The sequence below is a fragment of the Colossoma macropomum genome, unplaced genomic scaffold, assembly GCF_904425465.1.
Source record: "Colossoma macropomum unplaced genomic scaffold, Colossoma_macropomum, whole genome shotgun sequence".
In the NCBI taxonomy this organism is placed as follows: domain Eukaryota; kingdom Metazoa; phylum Chordata; class Actinopteri; order Characiformes; family Serrasalmidae; genus Colossoma; species Colossoma macropomum.
Window position 1 is genome coordinate 4548582 of NW_023494799.1, and position 22264 is coordinate 4570845.

At 42.0% G+C, this 22264-nt stretch overlaps 1 protein-coding gene across 2 annotated transcripts in view; it reads left to right on the forward strand.

Moving 5' to 3' along the window:
- Positions 1–22264, forward strand: part of kdm4b (lysine (K)-specific demethylase 4B) — a 93197-nt gene that overhangs the window by 24722 nt on the left and 46211 nt on the right. For both annotated transcript variants that reach the window (XM_036586345.1, XM_036586344.1), the window contains exons 6-7: positions 5149–5198; positions 13501–13604. In XM_036586345.1, the coding sequence (XP_036442238.1) occupies positions 5149–5198; positions 13501–13604 (154 nt within the window). The remainder of the gene's footprint in view (positions 1–5148; positions 5199–13500; positions 13605–22264) is intronic.

Below are 22264 nucleotides of genomic sequence, written 5' to 3' on the forward strand. Positions count from 1 at the left end.
CAAAACAAAGGGCACTTTCTTCCTGATCATATGCCTTTTGGTATGTGTGTGAAACTGATAATTGACACCCTAAGCAAGGGAAATTCCACCGAATGTTCAAAATTTGAGTAACTAAACGGATAACATATAAAGTCAGTCAGAGTAGTTTGATGTGAGATTTGCTGTTCTAGAGAAACCAAGTCAGAATCGTTCACAGTGGTGGTGATGGTGACCAAATGTCTGAAGACCTTCCGAAAGTTATGAATGGTACTTTGCTTGATGTATTTGTTTAACAGTAGTTTTGAGAAAAAAAAACTCCTGGGTTGGAGGTGGGGGCAGTCGTGGGCTGGAGGCTAGGGAACCAGCCTTGTGACTGGAAGGTCGCTGGTTCAATCCCCTGCGCTGACAGTACGTGACTGAGCATAGTGGATAGGGCTGCCCACCGCCCTGGGCAAGTGAGCTCACTGCCCCCTAGTGTGTGTGTTCACTAGTATGTATGTGGTGTTTCACTGCATGGATGGGTTAAATGCAGAGGAGGAATTTCCCCATTGTGGAATTTGAGGGTCACTTAATTAATTATCTCACAGGTCTGAGCTTTACTCACCCTCGATTAGCCATACAAAAGCATGTTTATGCATGCTCAGTGCCTTCGATGCAAGTTTCTGCCTCCTTCTCTCTCAGCTGCCCTTGTCGCACATCAGCACGTTCATTTTTCTGATATGTAAACAAAGTCATTCAGAGTGGATTGATGTGAAATGATTTGTTGTAGAGAAATTCACAGAGTAAAGTTTTTACAGTGGTGTTGATAGGAACCAGGGGTCGCCATGATCGCAACACAAATATGGCCATTTTAATTACTATTGAAAACCACCAGTGAACCTACACGAGTCTGAGTTTTATATGGGATGTTGATGATAAAATAGTTTTCCCTACAGTGCCCTGCATGTATCTCTACACAATTATTGTATTTTTAAAAATGTTTTAAGCCAACTGCTTATTTCAGAGTCACCATGAAACAGTGTCTCAGGCATCAGGCAGTGAATTCATAACCATTTCATGTAATAACTTTCCGCGAGGGAGCTTTTAGAGGTGGACGTCTGGTTCCTATCACCACTACTGTGAACAGTTCTGATTCTGTAAGTTTCCCTTGAATGGAGCATTTCACTCTGAGTGACTGCATCTCAACATTTGCATCTGAACGATTCAGTTATGCTGAATTTTTGAAAAATGTGGAATTTAAAAAGTCTCTATAATTCTCTACTCCTGTGGAAAATGACGCAGTAATGACTGTGAATGCATAAATAAATATTACAACAGAGGTTCAAAGCATCTATGCAAAATTGTGAGAAATAATCACAGTTCAACGATTAAACGTAGTATCGGTGCAGCTCTAGTGAACAGGCTTGTGGCTGTGAGATCAGTGTCATCATTTTAAAGCCCTGCTGTTTCGGTTACATGCCTGACTTTGGTCATTTTCCTGTGAATGTCTCTGCTCTAGGTGGATGTAATAGTGTTGTGTGAGCACTCTAGTGCTGTAGAGCTTATTTTAGGCGTAGATCAGCCTGTGAGCGTGCCGCTGCTATGACAACAAAGCTCAGCTCATGGGCACGAAACTCAGATTGGTTGATTAAACATACAGTTTTCACACCTGCTATACACTTTGGTGAGCTATTGGCCATTTGTCCACTGCCCAGTGAGGTCCTATGGATGTGCATGATGTAATATTATTAAATAACTCACTCTTTATATTAACAATAATGCTTGCAGATAGTGTTTTATACATGCTGACACACTCTAGTCCATGTAGGGTCTTTTTCTTTTGAAGCGAGGGTCTGACACATTCTTTAATTTGTCATTGTAAAGGTGTTGAACTCAAGTACAGGATGTTAAAGATCATTGGCAGAACATTCATTTGCACCTGTAACATATTAGTTACCACAGATATTCCTTACTCAGTACTAGGAGTGGACGGTACAGACTCTTATCTGTCCAGAAAGTAACAGAATGATATGACAATTTGATATCATAATATCCCTCGTTCCTTCCATAGACTCCCGTTCGTCAGTTGGTAACTCCCTACGAAAGACTGAACACACACCCCGTACACCATGGCAACTGCCTAGCAGCAATTTAGCAACCGCATGGGATACCATAGCAAATGCCTAGCAACACCTTAGCAATCACATGGGATATCATAGTAACCGCCTAGCAACAACAAAAGTGGGAACTATTTAAGCTGTGCCTTTAACCTTCAGGAAATGCACATTACTAATTATTATTATTATTATTATTATTATTATTTAGTTTTATTATTAATATTAGTGATCATAATGATGCAAGTTTGTATTTTGTGTGTTTTGCTGAGTTGACTATATAATAAGACAAGTATTTACTTTTATACAGGTTTTTAGTGGCTGAAAAATGAATCATTTTTATTACCACTTAAATCACAGTTTGCAAGAGTACAATTTTCACATTGCAAGAGCTCCAATCTTATTACCAGTGTTGCCTTAGCAAGTTAAAAATGGCGAAATTTAACCTAATAACACAGAGCTTATGAAGCAGCCAGCCACTCATGTACTGTGACTTCACAACCACAACTCACTGGCAGTCAGTATAGTACCTTCAGTGTTTAAGCCCCAAACCAGATAAAGGGGATATTCTGGTTTTCTTCGCCATAAAACAGGCCTGGGCCTCAATTTATAGAAAATAATCACAATTTAAATCAAAGACACAAAAATCAGGGCTCGATATTTTCCCCAAATGGTTCAGCCCTGGGTACACCCTTCTCTTACCCTGTATCTAGAACAAGAACAGAAATACTGTTTACTCAGGTGCTTTGGCGTCTGCCCATTGGCTTCTCCTATAAGTGTGATTTGAGTCTATGGGTTTTCTTTTATTAAATACAGAGACGTGCATTGAAAAATATTGTCAATAGTAATAAAGATGCTTCAGATAGATTAGATTAGATTAGAAAGTACTGGAATGTTCTTTTAATTAAGATGTGCTTGTATTCTGCTGTAGAACCACTAGAGGGCAATGTGGTGTAAGTTTAGAGAGCCTTCATCACCCCCACTTCTTATTCCTCATGCGTCACTGAGCTGTAGTCAGAGGAAGTGTGAAAGGTAGGTTTTACATTTGCGACAAAAGGTCTCAGGAGGCTTTCGCCTTCCTGCAAACTTAGAAATAATTGTGGTAATAAACATGACGACAAAAACTGGCTGGATGTCAGAGATTTACTAGTGCAGCCAGTAAATCATTTGATTTTGGTTCATTTGACATGAGGAAGAGTGAGTGGAGAATTGGTGCTCGGAGATATTGATTAAATTCAATATCATGATATTTTCCTAATATATCACTGTTAGATATTTGTTAATGTTTCCTGACTGGTCCTACTCTATGCTAAAGAAATGTCTTACCAACCTCCACATTATTATAAATGTTAAACAAAATTCCAGAAACATGTCTACTGTTTATTTTAATTGTTTGGGTTTTAAACCTGTCTGAGGCAGCAAATTACATTACGGTTAACCGTGTCAGGTCTTGGATATCATGAATAAAGCACACAAAATAGAACTAAACTAGTACAAACTGCTTGGCAACAGGGAGCTCACTGTTTCATGGGCATTATATCATGGATGCAATGCTCATTTTCAGATGTATAATTAAAAATAATGCTAAAAATGTAACCAACACCTAGTAATCAGAGTTATACCAGTTTGACATGCATGGTCTAGCTGCCTCGCCGCGGAACAGGAGGCGGGGCCTGGGTGTCGGAGTTGGGCACTTGCGCGCCATCTTCATTCCTCTTGCGGCTGGCGTCCTCCTCCTGCTGTCGCTTGCGGCCTGTGTCTGCGAGGCTTGGACACTGCCGTCCTGCCCTTTCACATGGCCATCGCCGGTGCCGGTGTGTCGGGGGCGACTGGCACAGATATATCTTTGCTATATCGACTGCCCTGGTATAGACGATATATCTCCCATCGCTATGGAGAATATTACTGCATTCTTAGTTCTAGAGAAGGAAGTGTTGTGCGTGTGCAGTTTTGAGGGAATAATATACACCGATCAGGCGTAACGTTATGACCACCTCCTTGTTTCTACACTCATTGTCCATTTTATCAGCTCCACTTACTATATAGGAGCACTTTGTAGTTCTACAGTTACAGACTGTAGTCCGTCTGTTTCTCTGCATACTTTGTCAGCCCCCTTTTACCCTGTTCTTCAGTGGTCAGGACCCCCATGGACCCTCACAAAGCAGGTACTATTTGGGTGGTGGATCATTCTCAGCACTGCAGTAACACTGACGTGGTGGTGGTGTGTTAGTGTGTGTTGTGCTGGTCTGAGTGGATCAGACACAGCAGTGCTGCTGGAGTTTTTAAACACTGTGTCCACTCACTGTCCACTCTATTAGACACTCCTACCTTGTCAGTCCACCTTGTAGATGTGAAGTCAGAGACGATAGCTCATCTGCTGCTGCACAGTTTGTGTTGGTCATCCTCTAGTCCTTCATCAGTGGTCACAGGACGCTGTTGGCTGGACATTTTTGGTTGGTGGACTATTCTCAGTCCAGCAGTGACACTGAGGTGTTTAAACTCTTTAAAAACTGAGCGTAGAAACAAGGAGGTGGTCATAACGTTACGCATGATTGGTGTATATACATTTGTCACCGTATCACAAGTGGTATGTAAAAGTGTCCATCAGTGTCCGTGCACAGTATCGAGGAGGGGAAGTGAACCGTGGTATGACTGGTTGATATTATTTTTCTTTGCCAGCTGGCGCATGATGATGTAATCAAAAATCAGAAGACGTTTTAGAGGCGGGCAAAAGTCATTACGTTCTGATTGAACATTACAGAAAATCAGAAAAAATTTTTAATGATTTACTCATTTTAAAATCATGCTTAATATGACCAGGGACATAAACTAAGTAGGTGAAAAGGTAAATTTTCGTTCAAAATGACTTCAAAGCTAAGAATGTGCCTCCCAAACAACAAAGCAAAGCAATGAAGGTTCATAAGCTTCTGTTTGCATTTACAGATGATTTAATCCACGAACAGTAAAGTGGGAGTTGAGGGGATTAAAACTGTGTGTGTCCCAAACACAGGCTCTCCCTGCTGTCTTGTTCTGTTCGTCTCAATAACTGCTGCATCTCTCTCTTCTCCTCCCGCAGGTATGCCATCCCTCCTGAACACGGAAAGAGGCTGGAAAGACTCGCGCAAGGTAACGCCTCACTCTTTCACTTCACTGCTTCTTACGCTCGATGAGTTTTAGAGAGCGATGCTGGTGTCGTTGACTCGGTGACCAGCGCACTGTCACGTCTCAGGACGAAGTAGCACTCAGAGCTTTCGTCTCTCAGACCCCTGTAATTACCGCTCTATTCAGGCTCTGTGACTTCACTCCTGCTTCTGGCTTGTACCTCTGCAGTTAGAGAGCCCTCAGCGGATGGTTAAAGGGAAGAATAAAAAGTGCTCTCGTCTTCCTGAAAATTGCATGAACAGATGTCACACTTTCTCAGTGCCGAATCTTTAACGCCCGCGCCACGAGAAAACCACAGAGACGGCAGATGCTCCACACGTTCCGCCTGGCAGTGACCATCCGGAGAGTAGATGGCAGAGAGTGATCTGTTTGGAGGAAAGAAAGAGCTAGAGAGAGGTAGAGGTTGACTGGGAGGAAAAAGAGAGAGAGAGAGAAAAAAGGGAGGGGAGAGAGAGGGAGAGGATGACTGGGAGAGAAAGAGAACCAGGGAGATGAGGACTAGGGGAGTAAGAGAGAGTAAAGATGACTACAAAAGAAAAAGAACAAGAGAGGCCAAGAGAAGAAAAAGATGATTGAGGAGAGAGGGTGAGAATGCTTAGAGAGAGAGAAAGACAGGGTAACATGGGAGGAGAGAGAAGGAGATGATGACTAGGGGAGAGAGAGTTAGAGAGACAGGGTAAAATGGGAGGAGAGACGAGGAGATCATGACTAGGGGAGAGGGAGAGAGACAGGGTAACTTGGGAGGAGAGAGAGGGAGAGAAGATTAGAAGAGTGAGACAGACTAACTTGGGGGGAGGTGATGACGAGGGGAGAGAGAGGGTGAGAATACTAGGAGAGAGAGAGAGACAGACACAGTAACTTGGGTGAGAGAGAGGGAGATGACTAGGAGGGAAGAGAGAGAGACAGGGTAACTTTAGGGGGGAGAGAGGGGGTGAGGATTCTAAAAGGGAGCTAAAGAGGCTGAAAGAGTGAGTGGCCAATGAGTAAACAGTAGCACACAACTCGTCCAAGATATGATTCAGTATATCATGATGCATCACTATCCGATTAGATCACAATAATAAGACTCAACAAATAACAGGATCCCTGCCTTGATGAATGTGTAGCAACCAGCGAGCTGCATATGGAAGCTGTAGAAAAAGCGGTACAAGACCTGCTGGACATCTGTTTTGTTGCCATACTGCCATCTACAGGTGTTAAAGGGGAATTCTACTGATTTTGTTTATTTATTTATTTAAGTTTCTGTATAACACGGTTGTTGGGATGCAGACAAGCTCATTCAGAGTGGTTCGATGTGAAATGGTTCATTGTAGAGAAACTTACAGATTTCTTTACAGTGGTGGTGATGGGAACCAGGGGTCACAATGTCTAAACACATAACTTCAAAGCTACCAGTGAACCTACACGTCCGCTCACTCTCTCACGCACACGCTCTTAAACACATTCCCATGGCTGCAGTGGCTTCTGCTAATGTGGCCGCGCTGTAGTGCAGTTATATCCACATCTATCACCTCTCCCACATTAGCCAGTCAGGGCCACGCTCTCGTCTGCTTTGCTCTGTCTCCGCTCCCCTTTTACTCAGCTTAATATCCCACTTAAAAGACAAAACGAAGCTTCAGGTTAATATCCCTCAAGGGAAAGCTCCGGAACGCCAGCCGCATCCTAATGTGGATTAATATCCGCCTCTATCTGCCTCTTTCCTCACCTGGGTTATCTTCCCTCAGCATCTCTGCAAATAAAAAAGGAGCTTTGTGTAAATATCACTTTAACGGAATAGTTCAAACCAAAGGTGGCAAGATCATTATACACCGCTGATGAAATCATCTCTGTTACATGAAAGTACAGCCAGTGGTCAGGCCACTGCTGCGGTCAGTCCAAACACAGCTGGCGAAAATCACTTGAATTGGAAAGGCTGCAGGAAAGCAAAAAGTGAATTAATTTCCTGTAGCAGTTCAACTTTATAGCAAGCTGAGTTCAGCTAGGTTAACTTTGAAGGGGAATTTCACCGATTTTTGAAATTTTTACATTATTATGCACTAAATATTGAGATGTGCACAACTCTGAACCAGGGGGCGCGATGTCCACCACACAAACATAGCCATTTTATTTTCTGTACAAAACCACTAGTGAACCTACACGCATCTCCTGAGTGTTTATATGAAATGTTGCTGGCAAACGTGAATTAGTATGTTTTCTTTGGGGACTATTTTGCCTCACAGTGTCTTGCATGTTCTTTGCAGGTGTGTAAAAATATGTTTTAGGCCACAACTATCATAAAACAGTGACCCAGGCTTCAGTCAACATATTTGTAGCTATTTTATGTATGTTACAGACTTGGTGAGGTAGCTTTTAGGCTTTAAATGCTTGGGCATCTGATATTTATCACCACCACTGTGAAGGTTTTTCTAGAATTGCAAGAATTTCACATCAGACAGCTTCAGATTACTCTTAATGTGGAATTTTATGCACAAATTTGCAAACCTTGAAAGTGTGAGCCAATAGAAAATAAATGGGCAGGGTTGTTATTTCTTGTTATTCCATGTTGTACCTTTGAGGGAGCATTTACATTGTTTGTACCTTGATGAATGAGAAATGTACCTGCACAGAACCTTTATTTCTAACAGTGTAGTTAACATGGGCTGTTTACTGAACAGCTGTGTTCTCTTTAGAAGCATGTCAGGATGACCCCTGATCGTCTGATATTTTCCTTCATCCCACCAAAGAAAATAGTGAGGCAGGAATCTGATGTGACCACAACATAAGACTCTTATGTCTTGGTAGAAATCTCTGGTTTAGCTGCTGCAACCGCTGGTAAAAAGAGTTTCACATCTTATTTTTTTTTTTCCGGTTATACCACTCATGAGTGAGTTGCTGCAGCGTTTCAGCATGAGCCGAGAAGCTGCAAGAAGCCTTGATGAAAAATGAAAAAGAAAGGAAGAGAGAAAGAGAAATACATCGTAGATATTGCATCAGAAAACGATTAGCTGACCATCTTCCTTACATCTCAGTTTATGTTCACAACTCCATGGTGTTAAAGGGCCCCAATCATAGAAAACCAGATTTTCCTCAGTTTTAAAATCAGAAGATGAGAGTTTAAAAAGAATGTAAACATTGAAGTTTCAGAATGTCCCCCATCCTGACAGACTATATAAAGAAACTTAGCTGCAAAAAAAGCCTGCTTTGAATTCACCTGTTCATACATACATCCACCTGTTGACAGTATTCCAATGACATCACAATCTCGCTGCCACCATTTTGGTAGTCAACATCAAGTTCATTCAGCATTGCTGTGGCGGTTTATAATAAGAGAGTGCGGAAGTGCACAAAACGTAGCACATATATGTATGTATATATATATATATATATATATATATATATATATATATATATATATATATATATATATATATATATATATATATATATATAAAATATTAGAAGTGCACTCATTGGTGTAGGAGGTGAAGTACAGAAGTGTGTGGTTTGGGTTTGGGACGCAGCATTAGATCAGCCAGTGAGACATGTTCAACAGCTGCTCTGCTGTGCTGCTCACTAGCTGCTCAGTAAAGTTTGAGGTGTTTGCTGATTAAGGATGCATTTACTGAGGTAAATTGCTAGATTTATTGAGGCAAGCAGCTGATGTTGGTTGTGTTTTTGCCGACTTACGAAACTCGTTCTACATTAACGGCACCTCGGTGTAACTGCAGCACCATCTAAGGTCGAATGGACAATTAAAATGACAAGCTAGTGAATAAGAAGCTGAGCTTTATATATGTGTATGAGTTTATTATTTAAGAGCTGTGGCAGCTTTGGAAGCCACTTTGATTAGTTTTGTAGAATCTCCCACACTGGAATGTTCTAAACTATGGAGAAATACGGGTTATGCGGATCCAGTCCACCAGTCTAGCTAAACTTCTCCTTGTTACATTCTTTGGAGATGCATCTGAAGTGTCTACATATCTTTTCATCTTGTTTGTGGTTATTCTGGTCTGTTTTGCTTGGTTATCCACCTGCAGGGCTGTATCGACAGTGGTGAGACGAGCTCCATCAGAGCACAGAGTTGCACCTCACCTACCAACATGGCGACGTGGTCTTCTTAATGATGCAGTCGAATACTATGAGTTCTATGATCCCCACCCATTCACCCTGAAGTTATGAGTGTTTCAGCCCAGACTACTTTTTGAATGAGCACAGTGCACAATACAGCACAGCCAATCAGAACAGAGCATACATCATCCCTAAATGGCACAAACAGTCTGTTATATTCTAATGGATAAAGAGAGGTTAGGAAAAGGTCATATAAAAATGAATTAGGACTGGTTTGGTATATAAAACCGCACAGTTGTCATAAATGCCATGTTAGCGTGTATTACGCTGGTTGTGGATTGGACATGTCAGAGTTTTTAAACAAGTGTTCACTCACTGTCCACTCTATTAGACACTCTGGCCTTGTTGGTCCACCTTGTAGATGTCAAGCTGGAGACGATAGCCCATCTGTTGCTGCACAGTTTGTTAGGCATCCTCTAGTCTTTTATCAGTGGTCACTTTCTTGGTTTCCTCATCCTCTTCTTGTTGCCTGGATATTTTTGGTTGGCGGACTATTTTCAGTCCAGCACTGACGTCGAACAGTTAAACATTTAAACATTTAACACCTCGTCCTGACAGCAAGCGAAGGAACATGGCAAAACTAGAACACTCCTGTTATAATCAGTGAAGCTGCCTTACAACACCCTGCATGTACCTCCTAAACTAGGACATTTTAGGCCAAAGATCTGTCTCAGAACTGTTGTCAAACAGTGTCTGTGTTTATGTGCAAATATTTCTTCCAATCTAATTGAACATATTCTGATTATAGATTAAGACTGAGGTGTTTCTCACTCTACTCAACAATCTGATGAAAATCTTAGTTTACATGCTCACTGCAAGTAATCCGATCCAAAATTACACGCATGCATAGAGAACTGCTTAGTGTAGATGCTACCATGACAACCAGCATCACCTGAGTCCAGTCAGAGTGAGACGAGCAGCAGTGAGCAGTGCTTGTGTTTTTAATTGCTTTAAAATGATGTCAGACTCAGGAAAACGTCCTTCACATGTCCTTATTAAAGAAGGCCGAGAGGAAGATGTCGTGTTCTGAGACACATAAGCTGGACGTCCGTCCCACCACCGTCTTTTAAAGATCAGAGCATAAACTTCGTCTCCTCTCCAGACCAGTTTCTGCTCCGCCATGTTGAACATGATAAACTTTTGCAATGACGTGACGAACATGATCAGAACGGACTTAAACTTTCTGATAGGGAATGTAATCAGATACAGGCGTTTACACAGTTATTATTCTTCTATTTAACAGATTATTTACAGGATTACCCACCTCGTTCAATCGGATAGAAACTGTATTCCGAATGGCCTCAATCAGACTAGTCTATTCTGATTGAGGCGTTTACATGGACGTGTTCTATTCCGATTGAGCTATTAGTTGGATTACTTACAGATTATCAGGCTACATGTAAACATGGCTAGTGTCTCAGGAGTCATGTGAAGTATTCATAACCATTTCATTAATAACTTTCTGTGAGGGAGCTTTTAGAGGTGGATATCTGGTTCCCATCACCATCACTGTGAACAGTTCTGACTCTTAGGCTACATTTACACAGCAGGTAAAAGTGGCCCAAATCTGATCTTTTTCCTCAAATGTGACACAGATGTGTCATCTGTGTGGCTGTGTGAACAGCAAAGAACACATTGAACCTGACATTTTCAATTCCGATTTGAGACGCTTTCATATGTGGTACTGAAATCCTATACGTATCCGATCTGCGGCAATGCGACTCTGCCTGAACAGCCAGATCAGAATTCATGCGACTTTTACGTCAGTACAATTCGACATTCATCATAATTTCGCGCTGCTGAGACTCAAACATTTAGGTTGATGTTTCTGTACCAAAAAATTAGAAGAGACTCATCAAACCTTCAATATTTGAAAAGGTTTAGAACGAAACGCCGAACACGGCCGGGGGAGACCGAGGCTGCAGCGTCAGAGAACAGTTTAAAGAATCCGAGGACACGAACCAAAGAAGTGCACACTGGGTGATGAGTCCAGCTGTCAACCGCTGGAACTTTATACTCGCTCATGCGATGCTGACGAAGACGAAACTGAAAGCTGCGAGAGCGACAGGCGTTCACTGGCCGCCATGACTGTTTACCTGTGGACGAACCGCCACGCGAAGCACTGTTCTTTTGCGCATGCTGGTCGGTTTAGGAGCTGATCTGTTCAGACTGATGTCGCACACAGGACACATTTAAAAGATAATGCGAACAGCCAAACAAAAACATCGGGTTTGGTGAGTAAATCAGATTTGGGCCACTTTTACCTGCTGTGTAAATGTAACCTTAGTTTCAGTCTCTCTTTAGTAGAGCATTTCACACCAAAGCACTCTGAATGATGTAGTTTGCAAATTGTTAAATGTAGTTTCACAATTAAATTGTGCAGAAAAAATTGATTAAATTCCCTGTTGTCAGCTACCCAGAGCGTTAACCAATCGTTCCCGACTTCACGTTCGGACATCCGTAAGAGGGTTAGTCCATTTCCTTCTTAAACTTTCTACGCTCTACACTTCCTTCAGTGAGTGAATTCTTTTGTTGCGTACATATGACGCAGATGTAGAGTTGGGCAGGGTGGAGGGACGTTAATGAGAGAAAGAAATGGAACGGAGGGCAGATGTCATCAGGTGTAGTGCTGTAAACTGTGGACTGCATAAAGCTTGACTCAGTGTGAATCACTGTGTTAGTACGGAGGTAGAATGGGGGAAATGATGATAATGATGAAGAAAGGCTTTCTGGCCGAGTTGGCGTTCACCACACGCACTGACCCGCACAGACTCAGCTGGACACAGGAAGAGCACTTAGAGATAACCTCTATAACCTGCAATTACCTACAGTATTACACACACTGCCTTTCACTCTCCTTCGTACGCACTGTATTTATCCTCTTTCATGCTTTCATTCTTTCTCTTTCTGCCTTTTTTTTTTTCTTTCTCCTGGTTTGATCATGCAGTCATTCTTCCTGTTCTTGTTACCTTCTCATAAGTTTTTATTTTTATAGCAAGTTTCATGTTAAGCCGGGTTTATACAACACGACTTTTACCCCGATTCTCAGTCTGGCTGAGTCTGTGCTGGTCGGCTCTAGTCTGCAGATTTTTGGGTCGGTCGGAGTCGACAGTTAGAGAGAAAGTCGAGTCGTGTTTGAGGGGTGCAGACTCCGATTTACAGCCTCCCGATCGCGTTTCAGACCAGTCGGAGTACGTCAAACGTTTGATTTTTTTTGACTCGACTCTGAGCAAAATCCAGTGTAAACTGATTTATGACTCAATCTGAACAGACTCCTGCAACAGCCAATGAAAACTGAGAGCATGAAAGAAGAAAATACAGCAAGTAAATAAATAAAAATGGTGAAGTCACTCACGTGTGGAGCGAAGCTTTTTAATGAGCTGAGTTTAAGACATGAGCACAATCGAGTCACATTTAAAACTAAAAAAAAAATACCAGACTGATCACATTTTAAATCCATGATCCTCACTTAAACATGTTTACCTGCTGCTTCCTTACTGTGTCGGTGCGAACGGCAGATAAACAGCAGCGGCAGCTCCACGTTTGTTTATTTGGGTCTCTTAGTAATGGGAGTTTGCGAGACTTGGCGTACATTCAGTACAGTGAGCCCCGTTCGCTTCAGCAACAGCTTAAAAGTTGAGTAATGCGTCATCCCTAATCGTTCAGTGTGTGATCCCCAATATTTCAGTTGCCCAAAGAAATCTGCAACACCAGTATGATTGTACGAGATGCCCAGTCTTTTATAATCTGTTAAGACTTTAAAAGTCATGTAGTGAACCCAAAGCTTTAGTTACATCTCAAAGTGTATTACGCAGGAATGCAAGTCGAATGGAAGGAAAATAACAACACAGTTCTCTAAATGAAATCTTTTGACCCCCCAGTTAGAATTTTAGTCTTTATTTCTTTCTATTTCAGAAGAAGTTCTTATCTTTCAGATCTGCTGAAAAGAAAGTGTGAGATTCTGAATGTTTTTCTATGAGTTTTCTGTTCTTCTTTTCTTTTCATTTCAAAAGTAGTGGTTGTCTTTTAGAGGCACTAAAGTAAAGTTTTTAAACCAGTGTGACTTTGTTGTGTTCGTGCTTAATTGTTTTTAAATGAGTGTTTTTCACATGATTATTTACTTATGGTCATTTTTTCCCCCACTTTACCTCGTTTGTAGGGTTTTTCCCAGGCAGCTCTCAGGGCTGTGATGCTTTTCTTCGTCACAAGATGACCCTCATCTCTCCCTCCATTCTGAAGAAGTACAGCATCCCCTTCGACAGGGTGAGTAGATTAAAGAGGGATTCTGTAGTTTTTCATCATTTTTTGCGTCATTCAATCATTGTGAAGATATATTACTAGATATATTTCACGTTTTTCTATATAATCTTAAGAAATGTCTGGGGGAGGAGCTTTCTAGAGTAATGTGAACAGGGAGAACATTCTAGAACAGTGAGAGTTGGCAAATGTTCTAGTGTAGTATTAATCAGGAGAGAACATTCTTACTGTGAAATCAGTGTAAATGGGAGGACAGGTAAGAAATCGGGGGGACGTTCTAGAATGTGAAGAGAATGTTCTTGGACAATGAAGGCTACTGTTCTAGAACAGTAGTGAATAGGGAGACCTTTCTATATTCTATAATATTCTAGAACAGTATGAGTGGAAGAGAGCATTATAGAACACTGAATAGGTAGAATATTCTAGAACAGTGTCAATCAGGGATAACATTCACACTGCGAACTATGGGAAGGGCATTCAAAAGCAGCAGGAATGGGAGGAGAGCATCGTAGAACAGTGTGAAAAGGGAAGAACAGCCACACTCTGAATGGGAAGGACATTGAGAAGCAGTGTGAATGGAAGGAGAGCATTGGAGAACTGTCTTTGAACAAGTGGAGAACATTCTAGGACAGTGAGAAGGTGGGAGAAAATTCACACCGTGAATGGAACACGTTTAAAACCAGTGTAAATGGAAGGAGAGCGTTCTTGAACAACATGAAAAGGGAGAACACTTTAGAACAGAGTGAATGAGGAGAACATTCTAGAACTGAGGTCTCCATCCCTGGTCCTGGAGACCTGCAGAGTTCAGTTCCACCCTTTATCCAGTAAGCTGCCCCGCCCCTTACTCAACTCTAACACATCTGATCCAGCCAATCAGGGGCTTGGGAAGAGGTTGATTAGCTGGAGCAGGTGTGGCACATTGTGGTTGGAACTAGGCTCTGCAGGAAGGTAGATGGTCCTGGTCCTTGATCCTGGAGACCCCTGTTCTAGAACAGTGAATGGGGAGAAAATGTTGCAGAGCAGTGAATGGGAGGAACATTAACCCTCCTGTTATGTTTGAGGTCAATTTGACCCCATTCAGTGTTTAACGTCTCTAAGTACTTGATTTACATCAGGTTTTTTCTTCATATTTAATGACCTTTCGTAATTTAATGGGGGCGACTGGGTAAACAAGAAATTGACATGTTTTCAGTGTTCTGTGCATACACCAGTCAGGCATAACATTATGACCACCTCTGTGTTTCTACACTCATTGTCCATTTTATCAGCTCCACTTACTATATACGTTCTTCAGTGGTCAGGACCCCCATGGACCCTCACAGAGCAGGTACTATTTGGGTGGTGGATCATTCTCAGCACTGCAGTAACACTGACGTGGTGGTAGTGTGTTTAGTGTGTGTTGTGCTGGTACGAGTGGATCAGACACAGCAGTGCTGCTGGAGTTTTTAAACACCGTGTCCACTCACTGTCCACTCTATTAGACACTCCTACCTCGACAGTCCACCTTGTAGATGTAAAGTCAGAGACGATAGCTCATCTGCTGCTGCACAGTTTGTGTTGGTCATCCTCTAGTCCTTCATCAGTGGTCACAGGACGCTGCCCACAGGACGCTGTGGGCTGGATATTTTTGGTTGGTGGACTATTCTCAGTCCAGCAGTGACACTGAGGTGTTTATAAACTCCAGCAGCACTGCTGTGTCTGATCCACTCAGACCAGCGCAACACACGCTAACAGACCACCACCACCTCAGCGTTACTGCAGTGCTGAGAATGATCCACCACCCAAATACCTGCTCTGTGGTGGTCCATGGGGGTCCTGACCACTGAAGAACAGGGTAAAAGGGGGCTAACAAAGTATCAGAGAAACAGATGGACTACAGTCTGTAACTGTAGAACTACAAAGTGCACCTTTATAGTAAGTGGAGCTGATAAAATGGACAACGAGCGTAGAAACAAGTAGGTGGTCATAATGTTACGCCTGATCGGTGTATTTCAGTATGCATCAGTGTTCTCCGATGTCAGTTTGACCCCAGGCTTATTTAGCTCTATAGAACATAAATATCAGCGTTTTACACACATTTGTTTTGGATGAAATTGGGGTCACTATAACATGCAATTCTATAATCTCCGAAAAAACTTACTTTTGCTTTAAGGCCTTAAAGGGGCTTTAGTGGTACCTCAGCCGAACTGACGCAGGCGTTTCCCAGCCATTATTAGTGAAATCAGTGGTGCAGCTCAAATCCCCTCTGTCTCTCAGACGGCTTGGCCGCTGTCGTGTGACGGCGTTCAGCTTACACAATTAAAGAAGGGGTTCTCTGGATGCATACACATTAGCAGAACACTCTCGGGTGTTACCGTTGACGTTAATAGCTAATCAACAGATTTTTGTCTTTGACTTTTTTAGTGAATGTTCATATTCAGTAATTGAACCTGTTAGAACGACTTCAAGGAGTAGTTTAATTCACAAATGCTAACAGAGCTAAAATCGAATTGAAGCTAATGGAATGTAAACTGGATCTGCAACAAACAATTTTAGTAATTGTCAAATCTCTGTTTTAAATCAGTCTAAAGCCCGCCTGTTACTAGTAAGGTTATATTATCTGGCTTTTTCATATGTTATGATTTGTCTTTACGTTTAGCAGTTTCAATACTTTGAATCAAATAAACTCTGTGCCGATAATTATCATAGTTTTTTGTCTAGATTTACTTTTGCTGTACTTGACAAAGGTGTTTAGTGATTTGAAGTGACAGTTTTGCCCTTTAATCAGTTTCTGCTACTAAAACATAAGCATACTCACAGATTGCTCATTCAAGAAGAAAGACACTAAACATTTAATTTAATTGGACTATAACTTCTCATTGGCTGTGTTTACATGCAAAGATTTTTCCAATCCGATTGCATATATTCCGTTTATAGATGAAGACTGAGGTGTTTATGCTCACTCTACTCAACAATCTGATGAAAATCTGTTTACATGCTCACTACAAGTAATCAGATCCAAAAGTATGCACATGCATAGAGAAGCACTTAGTGTAGACGTTACCATGACAACAAGCATCACGTAAGTCCAGTCAGAGTGAGATGAGCAGCAGTGAGCAGTGCTTGTGTTTTTAATTACTTTAAAATGATGTCAGGAAATCGTCCTTCACATGTCCTTATTAAAGAAGGCAGAGAGGAAGACGTCGTGTTCTGAGACACTCAAGCTGGACGTCCGTCCCACCGTTTGATATTTATAACTCAAAACGTTCACAAGTCCTGCAGTGCGAGAAGGTCAGAGATTTACTCAGTGAGTGATTCAAACGCAGGCACATAAGAATCGATATCATGTTTATAATGTTGATCCAGACGTCAGGTCACTCTCTTTACAGTTTCAAGTCAGCTGCCCGTTTGCAGTGAAATATTTTTACAGCTCTCACTGCAATATCAGCGATTCTCAGATCCATATTCATCCCAAGTTTGTGCTTTCTCTACACATAAATGCACAAACACGTCCGGTCCAGGAGGTTCAGCTTTGTTTGTGTCATGTGATCTGAGGAGATCTGGGAGTTTGAGATCTTATTCTCAGCAAGAAGTTGTTATAGTGTGTGTTATACTCTCTCTTTACCTGATCGTCTAGTGTGAGGACGACAAAAAGACTAGAAATTCTGTGTCAGACTGACATTACGTTTATGATGCTCTTCGTTTTAAAAATCTGTTATGATTTTAAGTTGCACATTGTTCGCCCAGCCTTACTAAAACCCATTAGTTAGTATCGTGATAACTGCTGGCTTTTGTGCCGTGCTGGCTTTTATTTGTTGTTAGCTGTTAGTTTGGTTATTCCTTTATAATTAATGCCTCAACCTCTCACTAGACCAGCTGTCAGATCACCCATGGAGTTGGCTCGAGCTGAAGTCTCCTCTCATTAGCATTTTTCATGTATGCTTGCAGACGTGCAGCCTTACAGATTTGACGTGATGCTGAGCTCTTCAGTGAACATCGCAGACTGCAGGTCTAACGTCCGTCAGACCGAAGGCCGCGAGGCCGGAGTCCAGAGATTCAGACTGACCATCACATTCATTCTCCTCTATTAACATTGCGTCCACATTTACACTCACTGTCTGACACCCTACGTTAGCATTAGAATTCAGCTCAGCGCCAAAGCTGGAGTCAGAGCGAGGCCTTCCTTTACCCATTCTGTTAGACAGAGGGAATGTTAGCATTAGCGAAACCTTCTCCAGTCATCCTCTGAGTAAAACTGTCTAAATGACTTAAGACTTGGTGATGGAAGAGGGTTGGTGAGTCAGCCTCACTTTCTAATCCAATCCCCACACACACGTTCCGCTGCGCTGACCCACTCGTGTGGGTGCTTTGATTAAATGGAGACACTTACTTCAGCTTCAACACTGCAAAATGTATGAGCACACTCACTCATTACGCTCGCGATTCATCTCGTTTCAAAGCGTGGCCAAGTGTGTGTGAAGGGAGGGAGTCGAAGAGCGGAGAGAGTGGATACCGTGCATGCTAATGTTAGCGTGAGCAGTGCTGAATGTCACTGTGGTCTGTAGGGAGGCTCCGTGGATTTCTGCTCAGCCGAGGAGTGTACAGAGCTAGCGCTGCACTGATTAGTCGACTGATTGTGGGTTCTTGTTGTTGATGCCGTTTATGTGACCCTTATTCTACAGATATTGTCATTTTGCTGTACTGTTTGAATCTGATTACGTAATGAGTTACACGATGAATTATATTTGCGTTCGGTTTACATTTTGAGCGCTTCTGAAGTGCCGTTATACGACTTTCTCATAGCATCTTATGTACATTCATGACATCAGTGAGTGTGAACCACTTTACTCAGCCAATAAGCTGATCAGCTCACCAACAAATCAGTGGCATGCTAACCAGTCAGCACTCAGTAGCAATAATGCTAACCAGTCAGCACTCAGTAGCAGTAATGCCAACTAATCAGCACTCAGTAGCAATAATGCCAACCAGTCAGCACTCAGTAGCAGTAATGCCAACTAATCAGCACTCAGTAGCAGTAATGCCAACTAATCAGCACTCAGTAGCAGTAATGCCAACCAGTCAGCACTCAGTAGCAATAATGCCAACCAATCAGCACTCAGTAGCAGTAATGCCAACCAGTCAGCACTCAGTAGCAATAATGCCAACTAATCAGCACTCAGTAGCAGTAATGCCAACCAGTCAGCACTCACTAGCAGTAATGCCAACCAGTCAGCACTCACTAGCAATAATGCCAACCAGTCAGCACTCAGTAGCAGTAATGCCAACCAGTCAGCACTCAGTAGCAGTAATGCCAACCTGTCAGCACTCAGTAGCAATAATGCCAACTAATCAGCACTCAGTAGCAGTAATGCCAACCAGTCAGCACTCACTAGCAGTATTGCTAACCAATCAGCACTCAGTAGCAGTAATACCAAAGAATCAGCGCTCAGTAATAGTCATGCTAACCAATCAGCACTCGATAGCAGTCATGCTGACCAATCTCCAGCATCATCTAAACATTCTTCTCCTCCAGAGTTTAATAAATCCATCATCAAATATAGAAATATCTGTCAAATCAGTTTATTTGCTGATATTGATATGATTCTAATACTGTCTTGCAACTTTCTTTTTCTTCTTACTGTTTACTTCTCTCCCTCTCTCCCCCCTCTCTCTCTCTCTCTCTCTCTCTCTCTCTCTCTCTCTCTCTCTGTATTAATTCCTTTGTCTGATGTTCGTGGCTCATTAGGTTCGGTTCACTCCTCTGAACCTCCTCCAGCCAATCTCTGTGCACCAGATTACACTTCAGCTTGCATTATTAATTTTTTTCCGTTGCACAAATTAATCACTGCGTTCATTTTTCTCTCTTTCACCCTGTTCCATTGTGAGAGTGAAGGCCGCTCTCGGTGACGAGCAGAGATTAAACTAGAGTCAGTCTGTCTAATGGGGCCAAATGAAGTTCGCCGCTCTTGGCTGAGTTTCCCTCGAAAGTTTTCCTCTTTCTTTTGTCAGTCGTTCTGCTTTTTTGCTTCTCTCTCTGGTTTATCGTCGTTGTTGGAGGTGAGGTTACCTGACAGTTTGTGGAGTATTAAAAATAAACCTGAGTGTGTATGAAAGCAGGTTGGCTGAGTGTGTTTGTGAGCGTCTGTTGTTTCTAGGATTCTCCTCAGCAGGTCGTCTCTGCTTCTGCTTCTCTGCTTCTACACGCTTGGTTAGTTTCTCCTTCTGTGTTTTTCCACATGCAGATGAAAAAGCCGTTGTAGGAAGAGTTCAATAGGAAAACGCCGATAGGGGAATTCTGAGCAGATGCCAATATCCGTGTGCATATCCGCCCACACTGATGCCGATACATAAACATTTATCAAATGTAGCCATTGGAACTAAAGCTACCTGGATTAGCGCAACAGAGAAATGCAGCATTTTGCTGTTGTCAGAACAAAACCTCATATCTCCAAAATGGTAACTTTTACAGGAGGAGGAAAAAACATACTTTACTTTTAATGTAATGGAACCAGACTTTTTTCCCAATAACTTTGGGTCATTTTCTTTTTGTCCATTCATCATGAAATTTACATACAATGTAAAGGGCAACAGGTATTTTTAAATTGTCATAAACTGAAAAACGTCAAAAATGGAGATACAAGGTTTTCTTCCCACAGCAGCCATTTATTACTGAAGGGCAACAGATGCAGTAAAATGAATAGAATGCAGATATTGTAGTGCATTAACACAGCATAGTCTAAACATCCTGCTTTTCAGGAGTAAAGCCTTGGTTACACTACACGACTTATAAAGTCTTAACAGATTATAAAAGACTGGTCATTTTATCAGACTGGGTTTTGTGTTTATTTAGGGTGACTGAAATATTATGGATCACACAGTAAACGATAAGGGATCACACACCACAGCTTTTAAGCTGTTGCTGAAGCAAACGGAGCTCACTAAACCCGCGTGAACTCACGAGAACTCGCACATTCTCCTGTTAACTAGGAGACGCAAATAAACAAACATGGTGCTGCTGCTGTTTTCTCTGCTGTTTGTGCTGAAACAGTAAAGAAACAGCAGGTAAACATCTTTAAGTGGGGATCATAGATTTAAAATGTGATCAACGTGGCATTTTTTAGAGTTTTAAATGTACATAAACTCGATTGTGTTTTAAACTCAGCTCATTAAAAAGCTTCGTTCCACACATGAGAGACTTTTCGCCATTTTGTTTTTTTGTTTACTTGCTGTTTTTCTTCTTTCATGCTCTCAGTTTTTATTGGCTGTTGCAGGAATTCGTTCAGATTGAGTCGTTGACCAGTTTACACTAGATTACACACGGGTGAGTCGGGTCAAAAAACTGAAACATGTATGATCAACTTTGACTGGTCTGAAACGACATCGGGGGGCTGTAAATCTGAGTCTGCGCCCCTCAAACACGACTCGACTCTCCCTCCAACTGCCGACTCCAACTGACCCAAAAATCTGCAGACTAGAGCTGACCAGCTCAGACTCAGCCAGACTGAGAATCAAGGCTAAAATCGCCGTAAAAGTCGTGTAGTTTAACCCCGGTTTAAATTAAATAGCTACAACATCGAATAGCCATTTGGAGTGTCCGTCAGATTGAATCATCTGTCCATTGGTGGTAATGTTATTAATGCTTTAAATGACCAGTTATAGTAGACACTTCTATAACCTAAGAATAGCTCAACCAGCTATTTTAGTTATTTCCAGACATTTTTACTTGACTTAAATCATTTCTTCAAGTGAAATGAGTACGTTTCTTAAAAAAAAAGTCAATATAGTGAGGATTTCATTTGAAAATGTATCATTTTTTGCTGTGCACCACAGATGTAGTCGCTCAGCCAAGACCTGTTTGAGCTACATTAGCCTCGTAGCTCCAGTGCAAAACTAAAGAAGCAAACTTCAGACACCAAACATGATTTATAATGGTGTAAATCAGATTTTTCATTGAAATATTCCTTTAAGAAATGCCAGACTGATGAGGTCACAGGCGTCTGGAGGAACCTATGCAGAAAACTAAGGATGTAATTGTGTTGGTAACAAATAAATGCGTTATGACGTGTTTATAATCAGATCTTCAGTAGGTACTCAGGCACACTTTGTAAGCATTGGCTTGGTTTGACCCGATCGAAGGGTCTTGTGTATGTCTCTGTTGGACACTAAGCCAGAATAAGTCATCGATTAGTGCAGTGTAAGAACTTTGTTAATTTCACAGCAGCCGTTGACCTTCAGTGGCGTCCAGTAATGTTCTCCAGCCACACGGAGCTAATTCAGTGAGTAAATCATGATCAGACACCATTGATTTTATTGATGGTAAACGGAGCCGGGCGATCGAGTGAGCGAGCGAGGAGGCACGCGGGACTGAAATATAGCTTACATTCACCCCTAATTCATCTAACTTAGTTTCTAATGGACGCCATGCAGCCGCTGAGCCGAGGCACTTCTGGGGACCCTCACATCTCCGGAAGCGACGGCAGCGCTCGAAAAAAAAACGAAATAAAAATATTCATTTGCCAAGGCTGGCTAACTCTAAACGCCATGCTCACTGAGTCCACACTTAATTGCACTTGTACTGCCTGAAATAGCGTTCTAGGATTGAAGCTGTGAGGCAGTTTAGACGAGGGAGGAAGAGGGAGAAATTAAAGGACGGAGGGAGAGAGAAAAAGAAAGTGTAGAGGGAGAAG